This window comes from Coffea arabica, chromosome 1c, assembly GCF_036785885.1.
Source record: "Coffea arabica cultivar ET-39 chromosome 1c, Coffea Arabica ET-39 HiFi, whole genome shotgun sequence".
In the NCBI taxonomy this organism is placed as follows: Eukaryota; Viridiplantae; Streptophyta; class Magnoliopsida; order Gentianales; family Rubiaceae; genus Coffea; species Coffea arabica.
Genome location: NC_092310.1, coordinates 58,788,115 through 58,808,378, shown reverse-complemented (window position 1 = coordinate 58,808,378; position 20,264 = coordinate 58,788,115). Strand labels below are relative to the sequence as shown.

The 20,264-nt window shown below is 39.2% G+C and overlaps 1 protein-coding gene across 1 annotated transcript; it reads left to right on the top strand.

Moving 5' to 3' along the window:
* LOC113696244 (protein SPIRRIG-like) lies at positions 1-19,713 on the top strand. Its single transcript, XM_072083054.1, has 19 exons — positions 1-936; positions 3,419-3,488; positions 3,579-3,664; positions 4,085-4,220; positions 4,307-4,363; positions 4,743-4,919; positions 5,103-5,294; positions 5,416-5,481; positions 6,570-6,684; positions 6,948-8,122; positions 8,604-9,300; positions 9,377-9,479; positions 9,569-10,677; positions 10,799-12,446; positions 12,649-15,684; positions 16,244-16,552; positions 16,684-16,990; positions 17,081-17,227; positions 17,876-19,713. The coding sequence occupies exons 1-19, from the start codon at positions 752-754 to the stop codon at positions 19,049-19,051; spliced, it is 10,791 nt and encodes a 3,596-aa protein (XP_071939155.1). The 5' UTR covers positions 1-751; the 3' UTR covers positions 19,052-19,713.
* The last annotated feature ends 551 nt before the right edge of the window (positions 19,714-20,264 follow it).

Below are 20,264 nucleotides of genomic sequence, written 5' to 3'. Positions count from 1 at the left end.
ACTAAAAATAAAAAATCAAAAATAATTTGTAGAGAGGGAGAGGGAAAGGGAGACAGAGAGATATAGAGCGAGAAACAAGGCGCGGAGAGGCCGTCCGAAAACAACACAACGTACACAGCACCCAGCGCTGCACCCTGCACCTTCACCTGCTACTGGACTGGAAGTTCCTCCTCTTTTTCATTTTTTTTTATCTTTCAAAGAAATTTCTGGCCGTCGTCGCTTTTTCTTTCTTTCCAACTCGCTTCTTCCCATTCTTGGATTAGACTTTAGGCCTCCTCGAAATTCGAACTAGATACTCCTCCTAATACTGCACTTTCCCGAAATTGCGTAAATCACCTCCATCGCCCGATCACCCCAACTTATATCCATTTCCCATTTTTTCCCCTTCTCAAGTTTATACCATATTTAAATTTGTTCAGATCTTGCTAATTTGATTTGCTTCCCTAATTTACTCCGATCGATCAGTCCAATCCATCTTTCCGTCCTCCGATCACATCTTTCTTTTATTAATCCAATCTTAATGTAATGTGAAGAGTGTATATACAAATTCCTTGTTTTCTAATACTAGTAGCATATTTTGTCAGGCTAAGTTGATTTTCTTTCTTTTTTCTTTTTCGTGGAATTTTGGGGTTGGTGAGCTGAGGTGGTTCTGATAGAAGAGTTCTTTTAAATTTTTGGGTTATTGGATCGACGGCCGCCCGGAGGTAGCTGTCGGATGAAAGAGGAAAGGGGTGTCGGATAATACTAGTACATGTTTAACAAAAAATCGACGATGAAATGGGCAACATTGCTTAAAGACTTCAAAGAAAAGGTAGGTTTATCGCAGACCCCATCCGCCGCAGCATCCTCGTCTTCTTCTTCTTCTGCTGTCTCCTCCCCGTTTCCTGATCACAATGCGTTCTCATCCAACCAAGAATTCTCGTCATCACCTTCAAGGTTTGTCTTCTCTGCTTTGCTTCTTCCTTTTCTCTTTTCGCCCCGCCGCCCCCCCCCCCCCCCCCCCAAAAAAAAAAAAAAAAAAGAGCATGCAATTGACTATAATTTTGAAGATGTTAACTAACTGATTTAGTTAAAATATACAATTTGTCGCATTTAAATTTCAGTTGAGCGTGCTCTGAATCTTATGTGCGTAAGAATAGTGATTTCGTTAGATATTCAAGACACCACTGGTTAAGAAGAGAAAAGGAAAGTGGAAAAGGCAAACACTCGACCCAAATGTTTGATGAAGTAACGAGTTCTGAGCTTAATAGGCCTGGTTACCTGTTGTTTTAGTGGCGTTATATAGAAACACCCGGATTTGACAGAATAGAAAATGATTGGGAGTTTAATATAGAGTGACCTTTAAACGATTGTGAGTTTAAATTAGATTAAAATTTTTTGGGCTTGAAGCCATGGAAATAAGGTGCCTTGATAGTAGTGTCTGCTGTTAGACTTAATATGCTGGGGTCTGGCAGTTGAAAAAACCTGTCACATATGTTGCCTAATCATATGAAAGCAGTTTTAGTTGGCATTATGATGGCAGTTGAAAAAACCTGACACATATGCTGCCTAATCATATGAAAGCAGTTTTAGTCGGTGATTCTTGGTGTGCTTAAATTTGATGCATTGTCTGTTATATGTGCTTGACGTGGCATATGGTAAAGTATACATGTCAAGAATTTTCACTACAATTTGGACTGCTTTATTCAAAACTTTATGAGGGTCATGAGATGATTTCAATGCTAAGAAGTATCAAGTTGCCACATGCTGTTAGTGATTGCAGTAAATTTAGTTATTACCCATTTTGGAGATTCCAGCATTAAAGACCTAATGATTGGGTTTAGAATTTTTGGGTCCCACACAGACTTGGTAATCAGTTGTGGTGACTTTAATTTTCCTCGTTGATCTTTTGGTCATGTGCAAAATTTCACACGTGCCAGATCCTTGCCCATGCAATACTTGCTGTTAGGTTTTTTAGTGATCTGTTTTGCTCGAAAAGCAGGTTGCTTCCTTGTAGATTCTGAGACGAGGTTAACAGTTGATGTGTAATGGACTGAGTGGTAACTGAACTTACAAGCACTAGATTGCGAATGTAATCAGGAAAGGAGGATCTGTGGAGCTGAAAGATGTGATAAAGATGAAAATTGCTTGGTAGTTTTAATTGGGAAAATGCTATTTCTTTTGTGATCACAAGCAGTGGGTTGGGTTCTAACTAAACTCATTTTCTTTACTGCGATAGCATATTAATATTAATCTAGTATTTGAAGCAGGGCAAACCTGGGACTTCTAGTTTTATTTTCTTTATGAAATGTTTTCAGCTAGAGTTTGAAGATTCAGGAATGAAAGTGAAGAAAGATTTGTTTATTAGTTGATTCTACTCTTTTTTGGTCTCTTAAGCCTGAAACCCTCATATGATATGAAAATGTGTGGGTGCCTAGAGAACTTTAGGTGGTTTTACCAACAACTTTTTTTAAGCTTTCTGGCCTAGTATTTTGGTCCAGATGGGCTATTACATCCGTGCGATCGTTGCATAGGTAACCTTTAGATGATTATTGGAACTGAGACAATGAGGCAATCAGGGGGGAGATGATTTATTCTAGCTCGACTTGTCATTGTATTTTAGTGCATCATGTCACTGGTTCTCATGGGATTAAAGGGCATCAGACTTTATTTGGTTAATCTAGCCTGTAAGTCTATTTCTGGAAGTGGTTCTTGGTTTTATGGGTGATTGTGTATGTTCCATTAATTTACTCGTCTAATTTTCTTTTTTCTTGCATTCTTCTTGGATTTTGCATTTAATTTTGCAAATTATGTCAATGGGATGAGAACTTGTTTTGCTTGTATGTGGAAAAATACCAGATATGTTAATGTTTCCTGTAAGTCTAATTTTGGAAAGTGCTTAGTTTTACTGCTTGATTGTGCATATTCCATCGATTTAGTAATGTAATTTTCTATCTTTGTACATCGTGCTTGGTTTTTGGGTTCAAATTTCCTTTGGTATAATTATTCAATTGTTTATCTATCTTCTATTTAAAAGTCTAGCTTTCTTCCAAGCCTAAGTAAAGCCTTCTTGGTATTTCATGCATGAGAAATTATTAAAAAGATGATCATATCTTCCTCCGTTTATTTTCTCATTTTTCACGCAATTTTGATTTGGCGGTTCATCATTTTTTTTTTCTCTGACAACAGTGCTGATTGTCTATTAACTTTGTTAGGGCTTGTGGAGCATTAGCTTCAGTTTCTTTAAGTTTATGCTGATTGTCTATTAACTTTGTTTGTGTTCTTTTTTGTGGTTTTTCATTTTTTTCAGTATATCTTTTCAATCTGATTACTCTTACAGATACAGAATAAAAAGTGCATATCATCTTCAAATTCTATATAGACTTACTTGGTATCTATTCTTTAGTTCTTTTCAACAAATCCTTTTTCTTGAAAGCAGGGACAAATATGAACTGGAATTGGATTTTAAGAGATATTGGGAAGAGTTCCGGTCTTCAATTGCTGAGAAGGTTTCTGCATTTATTTTGCAAAATTGTTGTCTTTATGGTTGCATACTTAGAAATATCGCAAGGGCTAATGGCTTTTCTCTACCATTGCAGGAGAAGGAAAAGGCCTTGAATTTAACTATTGATGTTTTCTGTAGATTAGTAAAGCAGCACGGAAATGTTGCTCAACTAATTACGATGTATGATAATTGGTTTCCTTCTTCTCCTTGTCCATTTGATATGCGCGTTCTTCTTATACTTTTCAATGACGTTACTATATCCTGGCAGCTTTCTTTTCAGAGTTTATCATGCCATTTTGAGAGGTTTTTGGATGATTGTATTATTTAGATGAATCTCATAAGGCAATTAGTAGTTCTTTGGTTTTTATGTAGTGCTCTTCAAATTTCTTTAACATTGTAAGAAATAAATTATCATCAAGAAGTCCTAGGGATATTCTGTAGTCATGATCCAAGTTTGACTTTGTTGCCTTTTGTCCTAGGGATATTCTGTAGTCATGCTCATTGTCATCCCATAGTGGACTCTTTTAATTCTGTTTCCAGTTATCAGTTTTTTTAATGCGTGTTTACTTGTATGGCAACTTCTAAACTATTTTTTTACAGGCTGGTAGAGACACACATATTTTCGTTTGTTGTGGGAAGAGCATTTGTAACAGATATTGAAAAGTTGAAACTTAGCAGCAAAACCAGATCTTTGGAAGTTCGTAGAGTTCTAAACTTTTTTGCAGAAGTCACAAAGGTTCATATATGATCTTCTCTCTGTATGATTTTTTGTCTAGATGACATTCTTTAACATTGTGATAAAACCTACTCAAATGTATTTAGGATGGTGTTCGTCCTGGTGCAAATTTATTGCATGCTGTGGAAGTCCTTGTATCTGGGGTATGTCTCTGGCCTTATCAGTTTCAGGATTACTCAGTTCAATTGAATGCATTCTGTTTCTCTTGCATTTTTACTGTTTTTTGCCTCCATCTTGAAGCAGCCAAATTATTTTTTCCTCTCCCCTCATTTGTATAGGAGTATGGATTAATCTTTTCAGGAAAAGGAATTAAACATAAATTGCATTTTTTAGTTGTTACATGGGTCTCTCGATACCCTGTATAATGCATTAGACAATAAGTAATCATATCTTCCATGGCTTTGCTTAACATCTTTGTGCAGCAAGTGGGATACGTAACTAGTGTTACTTTCCAAATGGTGGACAGATAGTTGCATGGGCATTTCTTAATACTTAACGCACAAATTTTGTCCATGTATACAGCCTATTGATAAACAATCACTCCTGGATTCTGGGATCTTATGTTGTCTCATCCATGTTCTCAATGCTCTTCTGGGTCCGGATGGAGGCAACCAGAGGCAAAAGAATCTTGATCATCAGGAGCCATTATTAACAGAAGGAATCCAAAATGACGACAATGGATATGCCCGCCGGCTCGAGGTAGCTTCTTCCTGTATTTGATGGTCCTGTTGATCTAAGCTAATTGAATTTTCTGCATCTCTATACAATCCTGGTTTTCTAGTTTTATGAACAGAGTGCAACTTTTTCTTCTGAGGCGGTAAAAGAATGCTTTGCCATAGCAAAAAAAATCGAAGTTGCTTATAGCTGTTTCTAAAAATGCAGGTTGAAGCAAGTGTTGTCCATGTTATGAAAGCTTTGGCCAGCCATCCTTCAGCTGCACAAAGTTTAATAGAGGACAATTCACTTCAATTACTCTTTCAAATGGTTGCCAATGGTTCTTTAGTTGTTTTCTCCCAATATAAGGAAGGTCTAGTTCCCTTGCATAACATACAGCTTCACAGACATGCAATGCAGGTAATCAACTAATCATTTCTTGGTGTACATTTGTGGGATTGGATGAATTTTTTGTGAGCATTTTTGCAAGTTATCATCATTGACACTTGGACTTTTTGTTTGATAATGATTCATCTTTCAGATACTTGGTCTTCTACTGGTTAATGATAATGGCAGCACTGCCAAGTATATAAGGAAGCATCATCTGGTATGCTCTTTAGCTTAATTTGAATTGTTGATGTTGTATGTGTTTCATGAATAGGAAAGGCACTTCTGGGCTGTTTTTTCCGTATGTTGTTTGCTTTCAAGAACCTCACCCTATATCTTAAGTCCAATTGATTATGAATGAGGCTGCAGGTGGGCATTTTGATGGAATTGGATTTTTGAATGCTTGTTTGTTGAATTTTTTTCGTTGATATTTATTGGATCAATGGCGAATCATGCTATTCCTTATGAGTTTAATGCTGAAAAGCTGCAACTTCATTTTGCTGTGCTGAGTATGGTGAGAGTTGTCAAAAGACTTTCATATTTTTATTATTTTTTATTATATATATATTTATGATCATGTCCTAATCTTGCCTTTTTTTGGGGGGGGGGGGGGTTTCAACCCTTCAATTCCATTTTCTTATTGAATTATGTTTAGTTGAATCGACAATTCTTCAGTTACTGGTTCATTTCTTTATTGTTTTATCGTAATTAATTTTCAAACTAAATTTGATGGTACTGATGATTGAATAAAGAGCCTTTAGAATTTTAATAGAAGTAACTCATTTTCGTATTGGCGGATGGAGATTCAATAAAGTGCAGCAGAGGCCTCTTTTAATTGTCTCTGAAGAAGTCACCGCTGAAGGAATTCAAACTGTGGCTTGTTTTTCTTTCCTATATTTTGAGTGGTTATGTTGCCCTGCCTAAATAAAAAGAACTATTTCAAGTTAAAGAAATAAAACGAATTTTTGGTGGCCTCCTACTGAGAAGCTATTAGCTATGCTTTTTTTTTTTTTTTTGATAATGCTATTAGCTATGCTTATTCTTCACTATTTAAGGTTGATGCTTCCTTCTTGTGACCGTGCACCCAAAAGATTGCACATCTTTAAATTTCGTTGATAGTCTGGCTTCTAGTTCTTTGCTGGTATTGAAGGAAAAAATTTGGCACTTGCGTCCTGTTTTATTTGTTCCATCCCTCTCTCTCTCTCTCTCACACACAGGTTTCCTGATTGATGTCATCTCGTTGTGCCTAAATTTGCTGACAGTTTCCTGCCTGCGCTGCTGCTGAAACATTTTCTCTCTTTGTGCCAGATAAAAGTACTTCTGATGGCTGTAAAGGATTTTGATCCTGATTGTGGGGATTCTGCCTACACGATGGGCATTGTGGACTTACTTCTTGAATGTGTTGAGTTGTCGTACAGACCAGGTAAAATGGCTTTTACTTGAGGTGACAAAGAAATCTTTATCTGAAGACAGAAGTTCTTTTACTATTCAATAGTCTTCAAGATCATGGATTCTGAAAAGTAACAAAGAAATCTTTGTCTGGTGACATGAGTTCCTTTTATCTAATATTTAAGTTCCTCAATACTGAAAAGTGAAAACATTTTTTTTCTCTGAGATCCTACAGATTAGACAGCTTGTCTATTATTTTCCTGTTGAATGCTGAATATAGGCGAATTTGACTTGTAGATGCTGGAGGTATCAGGCTGAGGGAGGATATCCACAATGCCCATGGTTACCAATTCCTTGTCCAGTTTGCATTAGTTCTTGCTAAAGATAAAGGTGGTCAGAGATTTCATTCCAACTGTATTCCCAGTGAAGACCCTGCTCTAGGAAATCTGTCTTCTGATGATTGTATTGAGAGCAAGAACACTGGGGAAAAAGGATCGGAGCTCTCTTCGAAATGTCTCTCTCCTACATTATCGAGGTTGCTTGACGTTCTTGTTAATCTTGCTCAGGCTGGTCGAGCTGATTCTTATGGATCACCTGGGTCCAAAGTGTCCAGAGGTTCTCATGCAAAGCCTGCAGGGCATGGCAGAAGTCGTACATCATCAGCTGACAGACTAACTGATGAACTTTGGGAGAAAGATAATGACAAAATCAAGGATCTTGAAGCTGTTCAAATGTTTCAGGATATTTTTCTTAAAGCAGGTAGTAGGGAACTGCAGGCAGAAGTATTAAATAGAATGTTCAAGATATTCTCCAGTCATATTGAAAACTACAAGTTGTGTCAACAGTTGCGGACTGTGCCCCTTTTGATCCTCAACATGGCTGGGTTTCCCCCATCTTTGCAAGAGATTATTCTGAAAATTCTTGAATATGCTGTGACTGTTGTTAATTGTATTCCCGAACAGGAACTACTTTCTCTTTGTTGTTTGCTCCAGCAACCAATTACATCTGAATTGAAGCATACAATTCTTTCTTTCTTTGTTAAGCTGTTATCTTTTGATCAGCAGTACAAGAAAGTCCTAAGAGAGGTAGGTGTGCTTGAAGTTCTGTTAGATGATCTAAAACAGCACAAACTCCTCTTAGGACCAGATCAGCAAAAGAATGATCTTAATCAGTTGGAGAGAAAATCTAGTTCAAGCAACTTCAAGAAACATATGGACAGTAAAGATACGATTCTTTCTTCACCCAAACTCTTGGAATCTAGTTCTGGTAAACTCCCTCTTTTTGAGATAGAAGGCACGATTGCAGTTTCATGGGATTGTATGGTCTCCTTATTGAGGAAAGCTGAAGCTAATCAAGCATCATTTCGGTCCTCTAGTGGGGTGCCCTTTGTCCTTCCTTTTCTTGTATCTGATATTCACCGCCCTGGTGTCCTTCGGGTCTTATCCTGCTTGATCATTGAAGATTCTGCTCAGGTTTGATAACTTTATTCATGGTTTTCCTCATTCATTTTGGCTGTAGTTCTTTCTAGTTTGGATCCCTCTTTGCCTCGGGTATTTTACCCTGGATTGATTCTTTACTGACATTAAAGGAAAAAATGAATTTGATCTTTTTCTGGTACTTTTCTATGTGGTTGCCCGGATTAAGATGACTAAGATCTAATGTCTACATGTGATACCAATTCTTTCTGGTGCAATATCCTTTTTCAATTGCTAACAGCCAAATCTTTGGCATATGTATTCCTGTTGAGGTAATCGACTCTAGTTCATACAAATTGTTAGTGATAATGATTTCTTTATGGTTGTGCATGAAGAATAATAGCATCAGTAGTATGTAATTGCTAACACTGATGGTTCTGATGGCAGTTTGATTTATCTCTTGCAAGGGAATAGCATGCTTTCTTGTAGATTACCTGTTTGGAAGAGATGGACTGATTATATTTAATTTTTGAAACAGGTTCATCCAGAAGAGCTGGGAGCACTAGTTGAAGTTCTAAAAAGTGGAATGGTCACAAGTGCTTCAGGATCTCAATACAGACTACAGGATGACGCAAAATGTGATACATTTGGAGCCTTATGGCGGATTCTGGGCATTAATGGTTCTGCTCAACGGGTTTTTGGTGAAGCAACTGGATTTTCTCTTCTGCTAACCACGCTTCACAGTTTTCAAAATGATGGATACACAAAAGAGTATTCCTTGGCGGTGTACATTAAGGTGTTTACATATTTGTTGCGTGTAATAACAGCTGGGGTTTGTGATAATGCTGTTAACAGGGTGAAGTTGCATTCTGTTATATCCTCCCAAACATTTTATGATCTTCTATTGGAGTCTGGGTTGATTTGTGTGGAGTGCGAAAGGCAAGTTATACAGTTGTTGCTGGAGCTTGCTCTTGAGATAGTGCTTCCTCCCTTCTTGTCATCGGAAGCTGTTGCATCATCGGATAATTTGGAAAATGGGTCTGTTAGTTCTCTTATGATTATTCCATCTGGGTCTTCTGTTCCTGATAAGGAACGGGTGTATAATGCTGGTGCAGTTAGGGTCCTGATACGATCTTTGTTGCTCTTCACTCCAAAGGTGCAATTAGAAGTGCTAAATATGATTGAAAAGCTTGCTCGTGCTAGCTCTTTTAATCAAGAAAACCTTACGTCTGTAGGTGCGAAATCAAAACTTATCCTGTTTATAGTATTATTTTGATGGGCACTTAAAACTTGCTATTTGTAATGTTTCAGGTTGTGTTGAACTTCTGCTTGAGACAATATACCCATTCCTTTCTGGCTCATCACCGCTGCTGTCATACGCTCTGAAGATTGTGGAGGTTCTTGGAGCATATAAGTAACAACTTGCTGGCACTTTTTTAAACTTTTTAATTTGTATCTGTTAATTTGATGGCTGTGTTGAATTTAATGTCCTCCATTCTACAGGTTATCAACTTTGGAGCTTAGAGTGCTCGTTAGGTATATCCTGCAAATGAGATTAGCAAGTTCTGGTCGTTTTCTCTTTGATATGGTGGAAAAACTGATTCTTACCGAGGATATGGATTCAGAAAATGTTTCTTTAGCACCGTTTGTTGAGATGGATACGAGCAAGTTGGGTCATGCTTCCATTCAAGTGCCACTAGGTGAAAGATCTTGGCCTCCTGCCGCTGGTTATTCTTTTGTCTGTTGGTTTCAATTCCGGAAATTCTTGAAATCACCATTGAAAGAGGCAGAGGCTTCCAGACCTGGATCATCCAGAAGGCAAAGCGTAACTGGTGGACAGCTTCCTATCTTTCTCCGAATATTTTCTGTTGGGGCAGCAGATAGTGGAAGCACCTTTTATGCGGAGCTTCGTCTTGATGAAGATGGTGTTTTGACCCTTGCCACAAGCAGCTCTTCCTCCTTATCATTTTCTGGCTTAGAAATTGAGGAAGGTCGATGGCATCACCTTGCTGTTGTACATAGTAAACCAAATGCTTTGGCTGGACTATTCCAAGCTAGTTTTGCTTATGTTTATCTTAATGGAAAGCTTAGGCACACAGGGAAATTAGGATATTCTCCCTCTCCTGCTGGGAAGCCCCTCCAAGTAACAATTGGCACACCAGCTACTTGTGCTAGAATTAGTGATTTGTCATGGAAGCTTAGATCTTGTTATCTTTTTGAGGAGGTGCTGTCACCAGGTTCTATTTGTTTCATGTATATTCTCGGAAGAGGATATAAGGGGCTGTTTCAAGATACTGATCTTTTGCAATTTGTTCCAAACCAAGCATGTGGTGGAGGTAGTATGGCCATTTTAGATGCTTTGGACACTGATTTACTTCTTTCTTCTGGCACGCAAAAGCCTGAGGGTGCAGGCAAGACAGGTAGCTCAAAGGCTGATCGTAGTGGGTTTGTTTGGGATTCAGAAAAACTTGGAAACCTGTCGCTCCAGCTTTTGGGTAAGAAACTGATATTTGCATTTGATGGCACGAGTACAGAATTACTGCGTGCTTCTGGAACTTCTTCTTTGCTCAATCTTGTTGATCCAATGTCCTCTGCAGCTTCTCCTATTGGTGGTGAGTGAATTATCAACTCCTTTCCCTGTTTTTGATTTATAAATGTCGTATATCAAATAAGTCTGTTTTTGTATCCTTTATTTGTTCATTCTAGTTTCATCTTTCTTTTGTTTTTCCCCAGGAATACCACGTTTTGGACGGCTTCTTGGCGATGTTTTTGTTTGTAAGCAGTGTGTGATTGGTGACTCCATTCGCCCAATTGGTGGAATGGCTGTTGTCCTAGCCCTTGTTGAAGCTTCTGAAACCAGGGAGATGTTGCACATGGCCTTGACATTACTTGCCTGTGCACTTCATCAGAATCCTCAGAATGTGAGAGACATGCAAAAATACCGAGGATACCACTTGCTTGCTCTTTTTTTGCATCGCAGGATGTCATTGTTTGACATGCAATCACTTGAGATCTTTTTCCAGATTGCTGCATGTGAAGCATCTTTTTCTGAACCCAGGAAGGTTGAAATTCCTCGTAATTTATCACCTACTCTATCCCCTCCAGAAACCAGCTTTGAGGAGCTTAATTTATCAAAATTCCGTGATGAGTTTTCATCAGTTGGGTCTCATGGAGATTTGGATGATTTCTCTGCCCAAAAAGATTCATTTAGTCATATTTCAGAGCTTGAAACATCTGACATGCCTTCTGAAACATCTAACTGCATAGTTTTATCAAATGCTGACATGGTTGAGCATGTCTTGTTGGACTGGACCCTTTGGGTCACAGCTCCAGTACCTATTCAAATTGCTCTTTTGGGCTTTCTTGAGCATCTAGTCTCCATGCATTGGTACAGAAACCATAATCTCACAATTCTTCGGAGAATTAACCTTGTTCAACATCTACTAGTAACTCTTCAAAGGGGTGATGTTGAAGTTCCTGTGTTAGAGAAACTAGTTGTACTATTAGGGGTTATTTTGGAAGATGGATTTCTGGCTTCTGAGTTGGAACACGTGGTTAGGTTTACAATTATGACATTTGATCCACCAGAACTGATGTCACGTCATCAAATAACACGAGAGGCAATGGGGAAACATGTTATAGTAAGAAATATGCTACTTGAGATGCTAATTGATCTACAGGTGACAATCAAATCAGAGGAGTTGCTTGAGCAGTGGCATAAAATTGTTTCATCAAAATTGATAACTTATTTTCTTGATGAAGCTGTTCATCCTACAAGCATGAGATGGATCATGACTCTTCTTGGTGTCTGCCTTGCGTCTTCCCCTACGTTCACACTCAAGTTTCGTTCAAGCGGAGGATATCAAGGTTTGGCAAGGGTGCTTCCAAGTTTTTATGACTCTCCGGATATTTATTATATTCTGTTTTGTTTGATATTTGGCAAGCCTGTTTATCCAAGATTACCAGAAGTCCGAATGCTCGACTTCCATGCCCTTATGCCAAATGACGGAAACTACAGGGAGTTAAAATTTGTTGAATTATTAGATGCAGTGGTTGCAATGGCAAAATCAACATTTGATAGGTTATCTATGCAGTCAATGCTTGCCCACCAAACAGGCAATTTTTCGCAAGTTGGTGTCGGTCTGGTGGCAGAACTAGTAGAAGGAAATGCAGACATCGGTGGAGATCTTCAGGGCGAAGCACTGATGCACAAAACTTATGCAGCTCGCCTTATGGGGGGAGAAGCTCCTGCTCCTGCTGCTGCTACCTCAGTCCTTAGATTCATGGTTGATCTGGCAAAGATGTGTCCTCCTTTCTCTGCTGTCTGCAGACGAGCTGAATTTCTAGAAGGCTGTGTTGACCTTTATTTTTCCTGTGTGAGGTATGTATGCTTTTGATTTTTTTGTTCTTTCTCAATAATCTTATTTTGTTGAGGTTCACTGGTGTTTCAAATGCTTTTAATTTACGAAATGGAGATAAGGTAACGTCCAAGAAAACTAATAATTGCATATATTGAGGAATATATCTTTCTCAAGTGAATTCTTCTCATGTAGTCGAATCGTTGGACTTTTTTTTTTATTTAGGGCTGCTCATGCTCTGAAGATGGCAAAAGATCTATCTGTAAAGGTAGGAGAGAAGAACATAAATGATGGTGATGATACCTGCAGCTCTCAGAACACTTTCTCAAGCTTGCCTCAAGAACAAGAACAATCCATTAAGACTTCAATAAGCATAGGGAGCTTTCCTCAGGGGCAGGTTAGTACAAGTTCTGAAGATGTTGCCATTATGCCAAATAATATGGTTGGTCATATATCAGAAGTATATAATACTGCATCGCAGCAGGAGGTGGAGAAAGTAGTTCAAGAAGATGTTCAATCAATTCCTAATTCAGATGTAGAACCTGGTGACCAGGGGTCCACTGTGACTTCTGGCAGTAATGAGTTAAGTTTCCGTGATGCAAAAAGCACACAAGATCAAGTTCTCGAAGATTCTCAGTTTGAATCCCCTAATGTATCTGAGAGATCTAGTTCTAGAATCTCAGTCACAACTTCCTCAACTCCTATTGTGGCATTGACTTCATGGCTAGGATCAGTGAGTCACAGTGAATTGAAAGGGCATTTGGCAGACACTCCTTCTATGGAATCTTCTACATCTATTAATGAAATCGAACCTTCTTCTGATCTTAAGTCCGGTTCTCAGGGACAGTTTTCCGCAAACACATTATTTGCACTGAACCCGAAGCTACTTCTTGAAGTGGATGATTCTGGTTATGGTGGTGGGCCATGTTCTGCTGGAGCTACTGCTGTGTTGGATTTTATGGCAGAAGTTCTTTCTGATTTTGTTACTGAACAAATCAAATCAGCTCCTCTCATTGAGACTATTCTGGAAAGTGTCCCTATATATGTTGATGCTGAATCTGTTTTAGTTTTTCAGGGGTTGTGCCTTAGTAGATTGATGAACTTTGTTGAAAGGCAGCTACTGCGTGATGATGAGGAAAATGAGAAAAAGTTAGATAAGAGCCGCTGGTCCTTGAACTTGGATGCTTTATGCTGGATGATAGTCGATCGTGTGTATATGGGGGCTTTTCCTCGGCCTGCTGATGTATTGAAGACTTTGGAATTCCTCTTGTCCGTGTTGCAACTGGCAAACAAGGATGGTCGAATTGAAGAGGCAACTCCCACTGCAAAAGGGCTGTTATCGATTGGTAGAGGAAGCAGGCAGCTTGATGCCTACATACATGCATTGTTCAAGAATATGAACCGAATGATATTGTTCTGTTTCCTTCCCTCATTCTTGATCACTTTAGGAGAAGATGAACTTCTTTCAAGCTTAGGCTTGCAAATGGAGCAGAAAAGATTGTTCCCAAACAGTTTACCTGAAGATAGAACTGTTGATATTTGTACAGTTTTGCAGTTACTAGTTGCTCATAGACGGTTAATATTTTGCCCCAGCAACCTTGACACTGATCTTAATTGCTGCCTCTGTGTTAATCTGATATCACTACTGCGGGACAATAGACAAAATGTACAGAGCATTGCTGTTGATATTCTCAAGTATCTTCTGGTGCATCGTAGGGTTGCATTTGAGGACTTGCTCGTCTCCAAACCTAACCAAGGGCTTCCTCTGGATGTCCTACACGGTGGTTTTGACAAGCTTTTAACTGGAAGTTTATCAGCATTTTATGAGTGGCTCCACCTTTCTGAACAAATTGTCAATAAAGTTATGGAACAGTGTGCTGCAATTATGTGGGTTCAGTATATTGCTGGTTCGTCCAAGTTTCCTGGAGTGAGGATAAAAGGTATGGATGGTCGTCGTAAAAGAGAAATGGGGAGAAAGTCAAGGGACATATCAAAGTTAGACCAAAGACATTGGGATCAGGTAAATGAACGGAGAATTGCACTTGAATTGGTTCGTGATGCAATGGCTACTGAATTAAGAGTTGTCCGACAAGATAAGTACGGTTGGGTGCTCCATGCTGAAAGTGAGTGGCAAGCCCATCTCCAGCAACTTGTACATGAGCGTGGAATCTTTCCAATGCGTAAATCCTCAACAAGTGAGGAGCTGGAATGGCAGCTTTGCCCCATTGAAGGTCCATACAGGATGCGTAAAAAGCTTGAAAGGTGCAAACTAACGATTGATACCATTCAGAATGTTCTGCATGGACAGTTTGAGTTAGAGGACTTAGAACTGTCAAAGGAAAAACCTGAAAATGAACTCAATACTTCTGACGAGTCTGATTTGTTTTTCAATCTTTTAAATGGCAATATAAAAGAGGATTCTTCTGATGGTGAGATGTATGTCGAGTCGAATTTGAAAGAATCAGATGATGTAAAAGATGTTGCTTCTAGTAGAGCTGGATGGCTTGAAGATCGGGACAGCAGTATAAATGAAATGAGTGTTCACTCTGCTGCTGAATTTGGTGTGAAGTCCAGTGCTGCCTCATTTCGAAGAGCAGATAGTGTTCAAGGAAAGTCAGATCTAGGGTCTCCAAGGCAGTCTTCTTCAATGAGAGTTGACGAAGTGAAAGTGGTTGAGGACAAATCTGATAAGGAGTTGAACGATAATGGTGAATACTTGATCAGACCTTATCTGGAACCTTTTGAGAAGATAAAGTACAAGTACAATTGTGAGAGAGTTGTTGGTCTTGATAAGCATGATGGTATCTTTCTCATTGGAGAACTATCTTTATATGTCATTGAGAACTTTTATATTGATGATTCTGGGTGCATATTTGAGAAAGAATCTGAAGATGACCTATCTGTCATTGATCAGGCATTGGGTGTAAAGAAAGATTTTTCTCTCAGCATGGAGTCTCATTCCAAGTCAACTTCCTCCTGGGGTGCAGCAGTAAAGACATATGTTGGTGGAAGGGCATGGGCTTATAATGGGGGTGCTTGGGGAAAGGAAAAGGTGTATAGTAGTGGAAATGTGCCCCATCTATGGCGAATGTGGAAGCTTAATAGTGTTCATGAGATTTTGAAGCGTGATTATCAACTTCGACCTGTTGCTATTGAAATATTTAGCATGGATGGTTGCAATGATCTTCTTGTCTTCCACAAAAAGGAGAGAGAAGACATATTCAGAAATTTAGTTGCCATGAATCTCCCTAGAAACAGCATGTACGTTTTTGCTCCCCAACTTGTCTATTTATGTGTTATTATTTAGTCTTCTATGGGAGAAATATATATTAGCAAAGACGCATACACCCTGCGTAATAGGTATTGATGTTACTCATGGCTAATACTATTTTAGCTTGTAGCCTCAGGATTTCAAGGTACTACAGTTACTCATCTGCTTGAATTATTGATGCTTTGTCATCGGCTTGAGCAAAGATTAGATTGTAGGCTTCTTTTTTTTGGATTTTTGCTTTTATAATGCATATGCATCACTAGTGGAGATTTCGTTTGTACTGATCCTAAGGCTGAGATACGATTTGTTTGATTTACTTCTTCTGACTACTCTCAATTGCCTTTCTTTTCCTAACTATGTTTTTTCCTCAAAAATTAATCTTTTTACAGCAATTTTCTGGATTTCCATTTTTACTCGAACTGGTGTTTGGATAGGCTTCATTCAGTTGTGAGATTATGTTATTTCACTGCAGCTGACAGAGTTCCTTTTTGTTTTCTGTGCCCTTAAAAGTTGATACAAGATGCCTAATATTGGTAACTTTGTGAACAGGTTGGACACAACAATCTCAGGTTCAACAAAACAGGAAAGCAATGAAGGCAGTCGCCTTTTTAAGGTTATGGCCAAATCGTTTTCCAAGAGGTGGCAAAATGGAGAAATCAGCAACTTTCAGTATCTAATGCATCTAAACACTTTAGCTGGTCGTGGATATAGTGATTTGACACAATATCCAGTTTTTCCCTGGGTTTTGGCTGATTATGAGAGTGAAGATCTGGACTTGTCAGATCCCAAAACATTCCGCAGGCTTGACAAACCAATGGGGTGTCAAACACCAGAAGGAGAAGAGGAGTTTAGGAAAAGGTTGGCCTTTTAGCTCTCATAAGCTATCTCAATGCCTTCTAGTTTTTCATGGCATTGTCTTGTATATCATTTCTCGAGTCACTTTGATCCAGGATTAAATTTATTATTTATTAATTTTCTTTCTCCATCAGATATGAAAGCTGGGATGATCCCGAAGTTCCCAAATTTCATTATGGTTCTCATTATTCTAGTGCTGGGATTGTGCTCTTTTACCTTATACGCCTGCCACCATTCAGTACTGAGAACCAGAAGCTGCAGGGTGGACAGTTTGATCATGCTGATCGTCTTTTCAATAGTATAAAGGATACATGGTCAAGTGCTGCTGGAAAAGGTAATACATCAGATGTCAAGGAACTGATACCAGAGTTCTTCTATATGCCAGAATTTCTGGAAAACAGATTCAATCTTGACTTGGGTGAGAAACAATCAGGGGAAAAGGTTTGTCTTATTTGTAAAAATTTCCTTCTTCCTATTGCCTTTTTTCTCCACAGGATAACAGCCGTCCTAAGAGCATGTCTTGTTTGCTAGGTTAATGATGTCATATTACCTCCTTGGGCAAAATCCAGTGTAAGAGAGTTCATCAGGAAGCACAGGGGAGCATTGGAGTCTGACTATGTTTCCGAGAATCTGCATCACTGGATAGACCTTATCTTTGGGTACAGGCAGAGAGGAAAGGTGGGCAACTTTGACTTCTGTGTTTCCGTAAATTTTAACTCTTTACAATGTATCTTTGCTTTCTCTTTAACATTTGACATATGATATTCTTGTAGTCATTTAGCATTTGTAACCCGTCTTAACAGCTAGGTTCTAACTGTTGCCTAATCTATGTGAACCATATGCTTGAATCCTCATTTGATTTCTAAGTCAAGTGCCCAGATGGTAGGGCAAGGTTCTGAGCTCTTTTCTCTATTCTGATATCGATGTCTTGTTTCCTAGCTGTTCACTTTTAGCACTATTCTCTCTTTTCATTTAAGCATTGCACAAGAGGTACAAGATGAGAAGTGAAAAATACTGGAATCTTAAGCCCAATTCAATGAAGTTGTCTTCTTTTGTTAGTTCATTGATTTCATGTACTGAAGTCAGTCTACTGCCTTGCTTTATTAGATGCTTGGTGCACGTTCATCCAAGACTTATTTCTACTGCTATAACAGTTTGGTTCTGTATTTCCATTCGATTAAACGGACAAGAGAAAACTGATATCTATTATATTGCTGTTAACAATTCTGTCATGCTAATGATTTATCTTCTTTATTTTATTCACTGTTTTTCTTAGTATACTTAATTTGTCTATTTCTAGCTCAAATTTGTTTCTTGCAATGATAGGCTGCTGAAGCAGCAGTAAATGTCTTCTATCATTATACCTACGAAGGCAGCGTTGATATTGACTCAGTAACAGATCCAGCAATGAAAGCCTCGATTTTAGCACAGATTAATCACTTTGGCCAGACTCCTAAACAACTATTTCTTAAGCCACACCCTAAACGGCGGTCTGACAGAAAATTACCTCCTCATCCACTCAAACACTCTCTGCATCTTGTTCCTCATGAGATACGTAAGAACTCATCCTCTATATCTCAGATAGTAACTTTCAGTGACAAGATTCTTGTGGCTGGGGCAAATACTTTGCTGAAACCCAGAACATATGCCAAATACATTGCCTGGGGTTTTCCTGATCGTAGCTTGAGGTTTATGGGCTATGATCAAGATAGGCTTCTCTCAACTCATGAAAATCTTCATGGAGGCAACCAGATACAGTGCACCAGTGCTAGCCATGATGGCCAGATTCTGGTTACTGGGGGGGATGACGGGTTGCTTTGTGTTTGGCGTGTTGTTAAAGATGGGCCACGTGCTCTAAGGCAACTGCAGTCGGAGCGGACACTTTGTGCTCACACAGCCAAAATAACAAGCCTTCATGTCAGTCAGCCTTACATGATGATTGTGAGCGGGTCAGATGATTGTACTGTTATACTATGGGATCTTAGCTCATTAGTTTTTGTTAGGCAGCTTCCTGAGTTCCCTTCTCCAGTTTCTGCAATATACGTAAATGATTTGACTGGGGAAATTGTGACTGCAGCAGGTGTTACACTTGCTGTTTGGAGCATCAACGGTGACTGCCTTGCAGTTGTCAACACATCACAACTCCCATCTGATTTTATACTATCACTTACAGGGTGTACCTTCTCTGATTGGCTGGAAGCTAACTGGTATGTCTCTGGTCACCAGAGTGGGGCTGTTAAGGTCTGGAAAATGGTTCACTGCTCTGAGGATGTAGTCCCAACCAAAATGACTGGAAACTTGACTGGGGGCTTAAACCTTGGAGATGAAGTGCCTGAGTACAGGTTGGTTCTGCACAAGGTATTGAAGTTTCACAAGCATCCTGTCACTGCTCTTCACCTTACAAGTGATCTAAAGCAGTTACTGAGCGGGGACTCTGGTGGACACTTAGTTTCATGGATGCTGCCAGATGAAAGCTTGAAATCTTCAATTAATCAGGGGTAACGATGAGAATTCAACGATATTTTTTTGGTTGAGGACCACTATGTCCGGCTTTTGATATCTGTCCCTGAACAAGTTCTCTTTCATTTTCGAAAGAAGGGACTTTAGCGCCACCTCAGACTAATAAGACAAGTGCTGGACGAGAACAGAGACTACTGATCTTTGGGATGGGGGAAGTAATCTGTTGGTGCTTATGATACTTCTGAAGCATATAGTCTCCGTTCTTTGCCTAGTGCCTTAAAAGATGAGCATGCGGGAGGCTGGGTGTATCATATGTTGCCTTCTTGGTGGGTTCACGCGGAAGGTGGGTCTTGACTTTTGGATGAGCCAAGGTATCAACTTTCCCGAGGCTGTTGTACATAAGTAGGGTAAATGAGTCAATGAGGTTGTATAGCAGGAGGATTTGTTGTTCAAGATTCAGCTTTTTGTTACCTGGAAAATGAAGTTTTGTGGAGTGTAAGCGGTTCATAGAGTGGGTATTCTTTTTGGCTTAAATTCATTTTCCATGTATGGAGGAGGGGGGGCTATCGTCACCCCCTTTTTGTTTCAAAATATATGATCAAATGTACAATTCTTATACATCGTGTACAAAAATGGAGTGCGGGCCTTAGGTTCCGCCCATTCTGTATTTTAATAGCATGGAATGGAAATGTTTTTCTGTTAAATCGCGATTAGCCGCTTCTTGTCTGCTAAATCATTTCAGTACCCAAAGCAGCTGCGTGTAACAGTTAATAGCTCTAATCGGTGATACTTTAGGGGTTCAAACTACCGTTAACCCATTTTAGTTTCTACGAATCGGTGTCTTTACATCTGTGAGCAAGCTAAGTTCATCCGTTCATTCCCCCGCATAGGATAACTTTCAAGTAATCAGCATTTCTGTCCTTTTTTGTCTTTTTCAATTGGTTCGTCCCTCTATTCTTCTTTCGAGAAATGAAATTTGACTAATTAAACCTAATCCCAGAAGTCAACCCAAAAGTCGGCAACTCTTGGATTGTTCCCAGGGACTTAACTACTCAAATCCCAACCCCCCCAAAGCCGATGTGGGATAGAAACTCCGACAGGGGCCAAGTCCATTGGACCCGCTGTTACTAAGCGGTGAAGACCCCCCACAAGCCCAGAGAAAGACGACACAAGCGGAAGTTTCTTGTCTTATGCTGACGCCGGCAGATTACTGCCATTGTTTTTCTTCTTTCGAGAAACGAAATTTGACTAATTA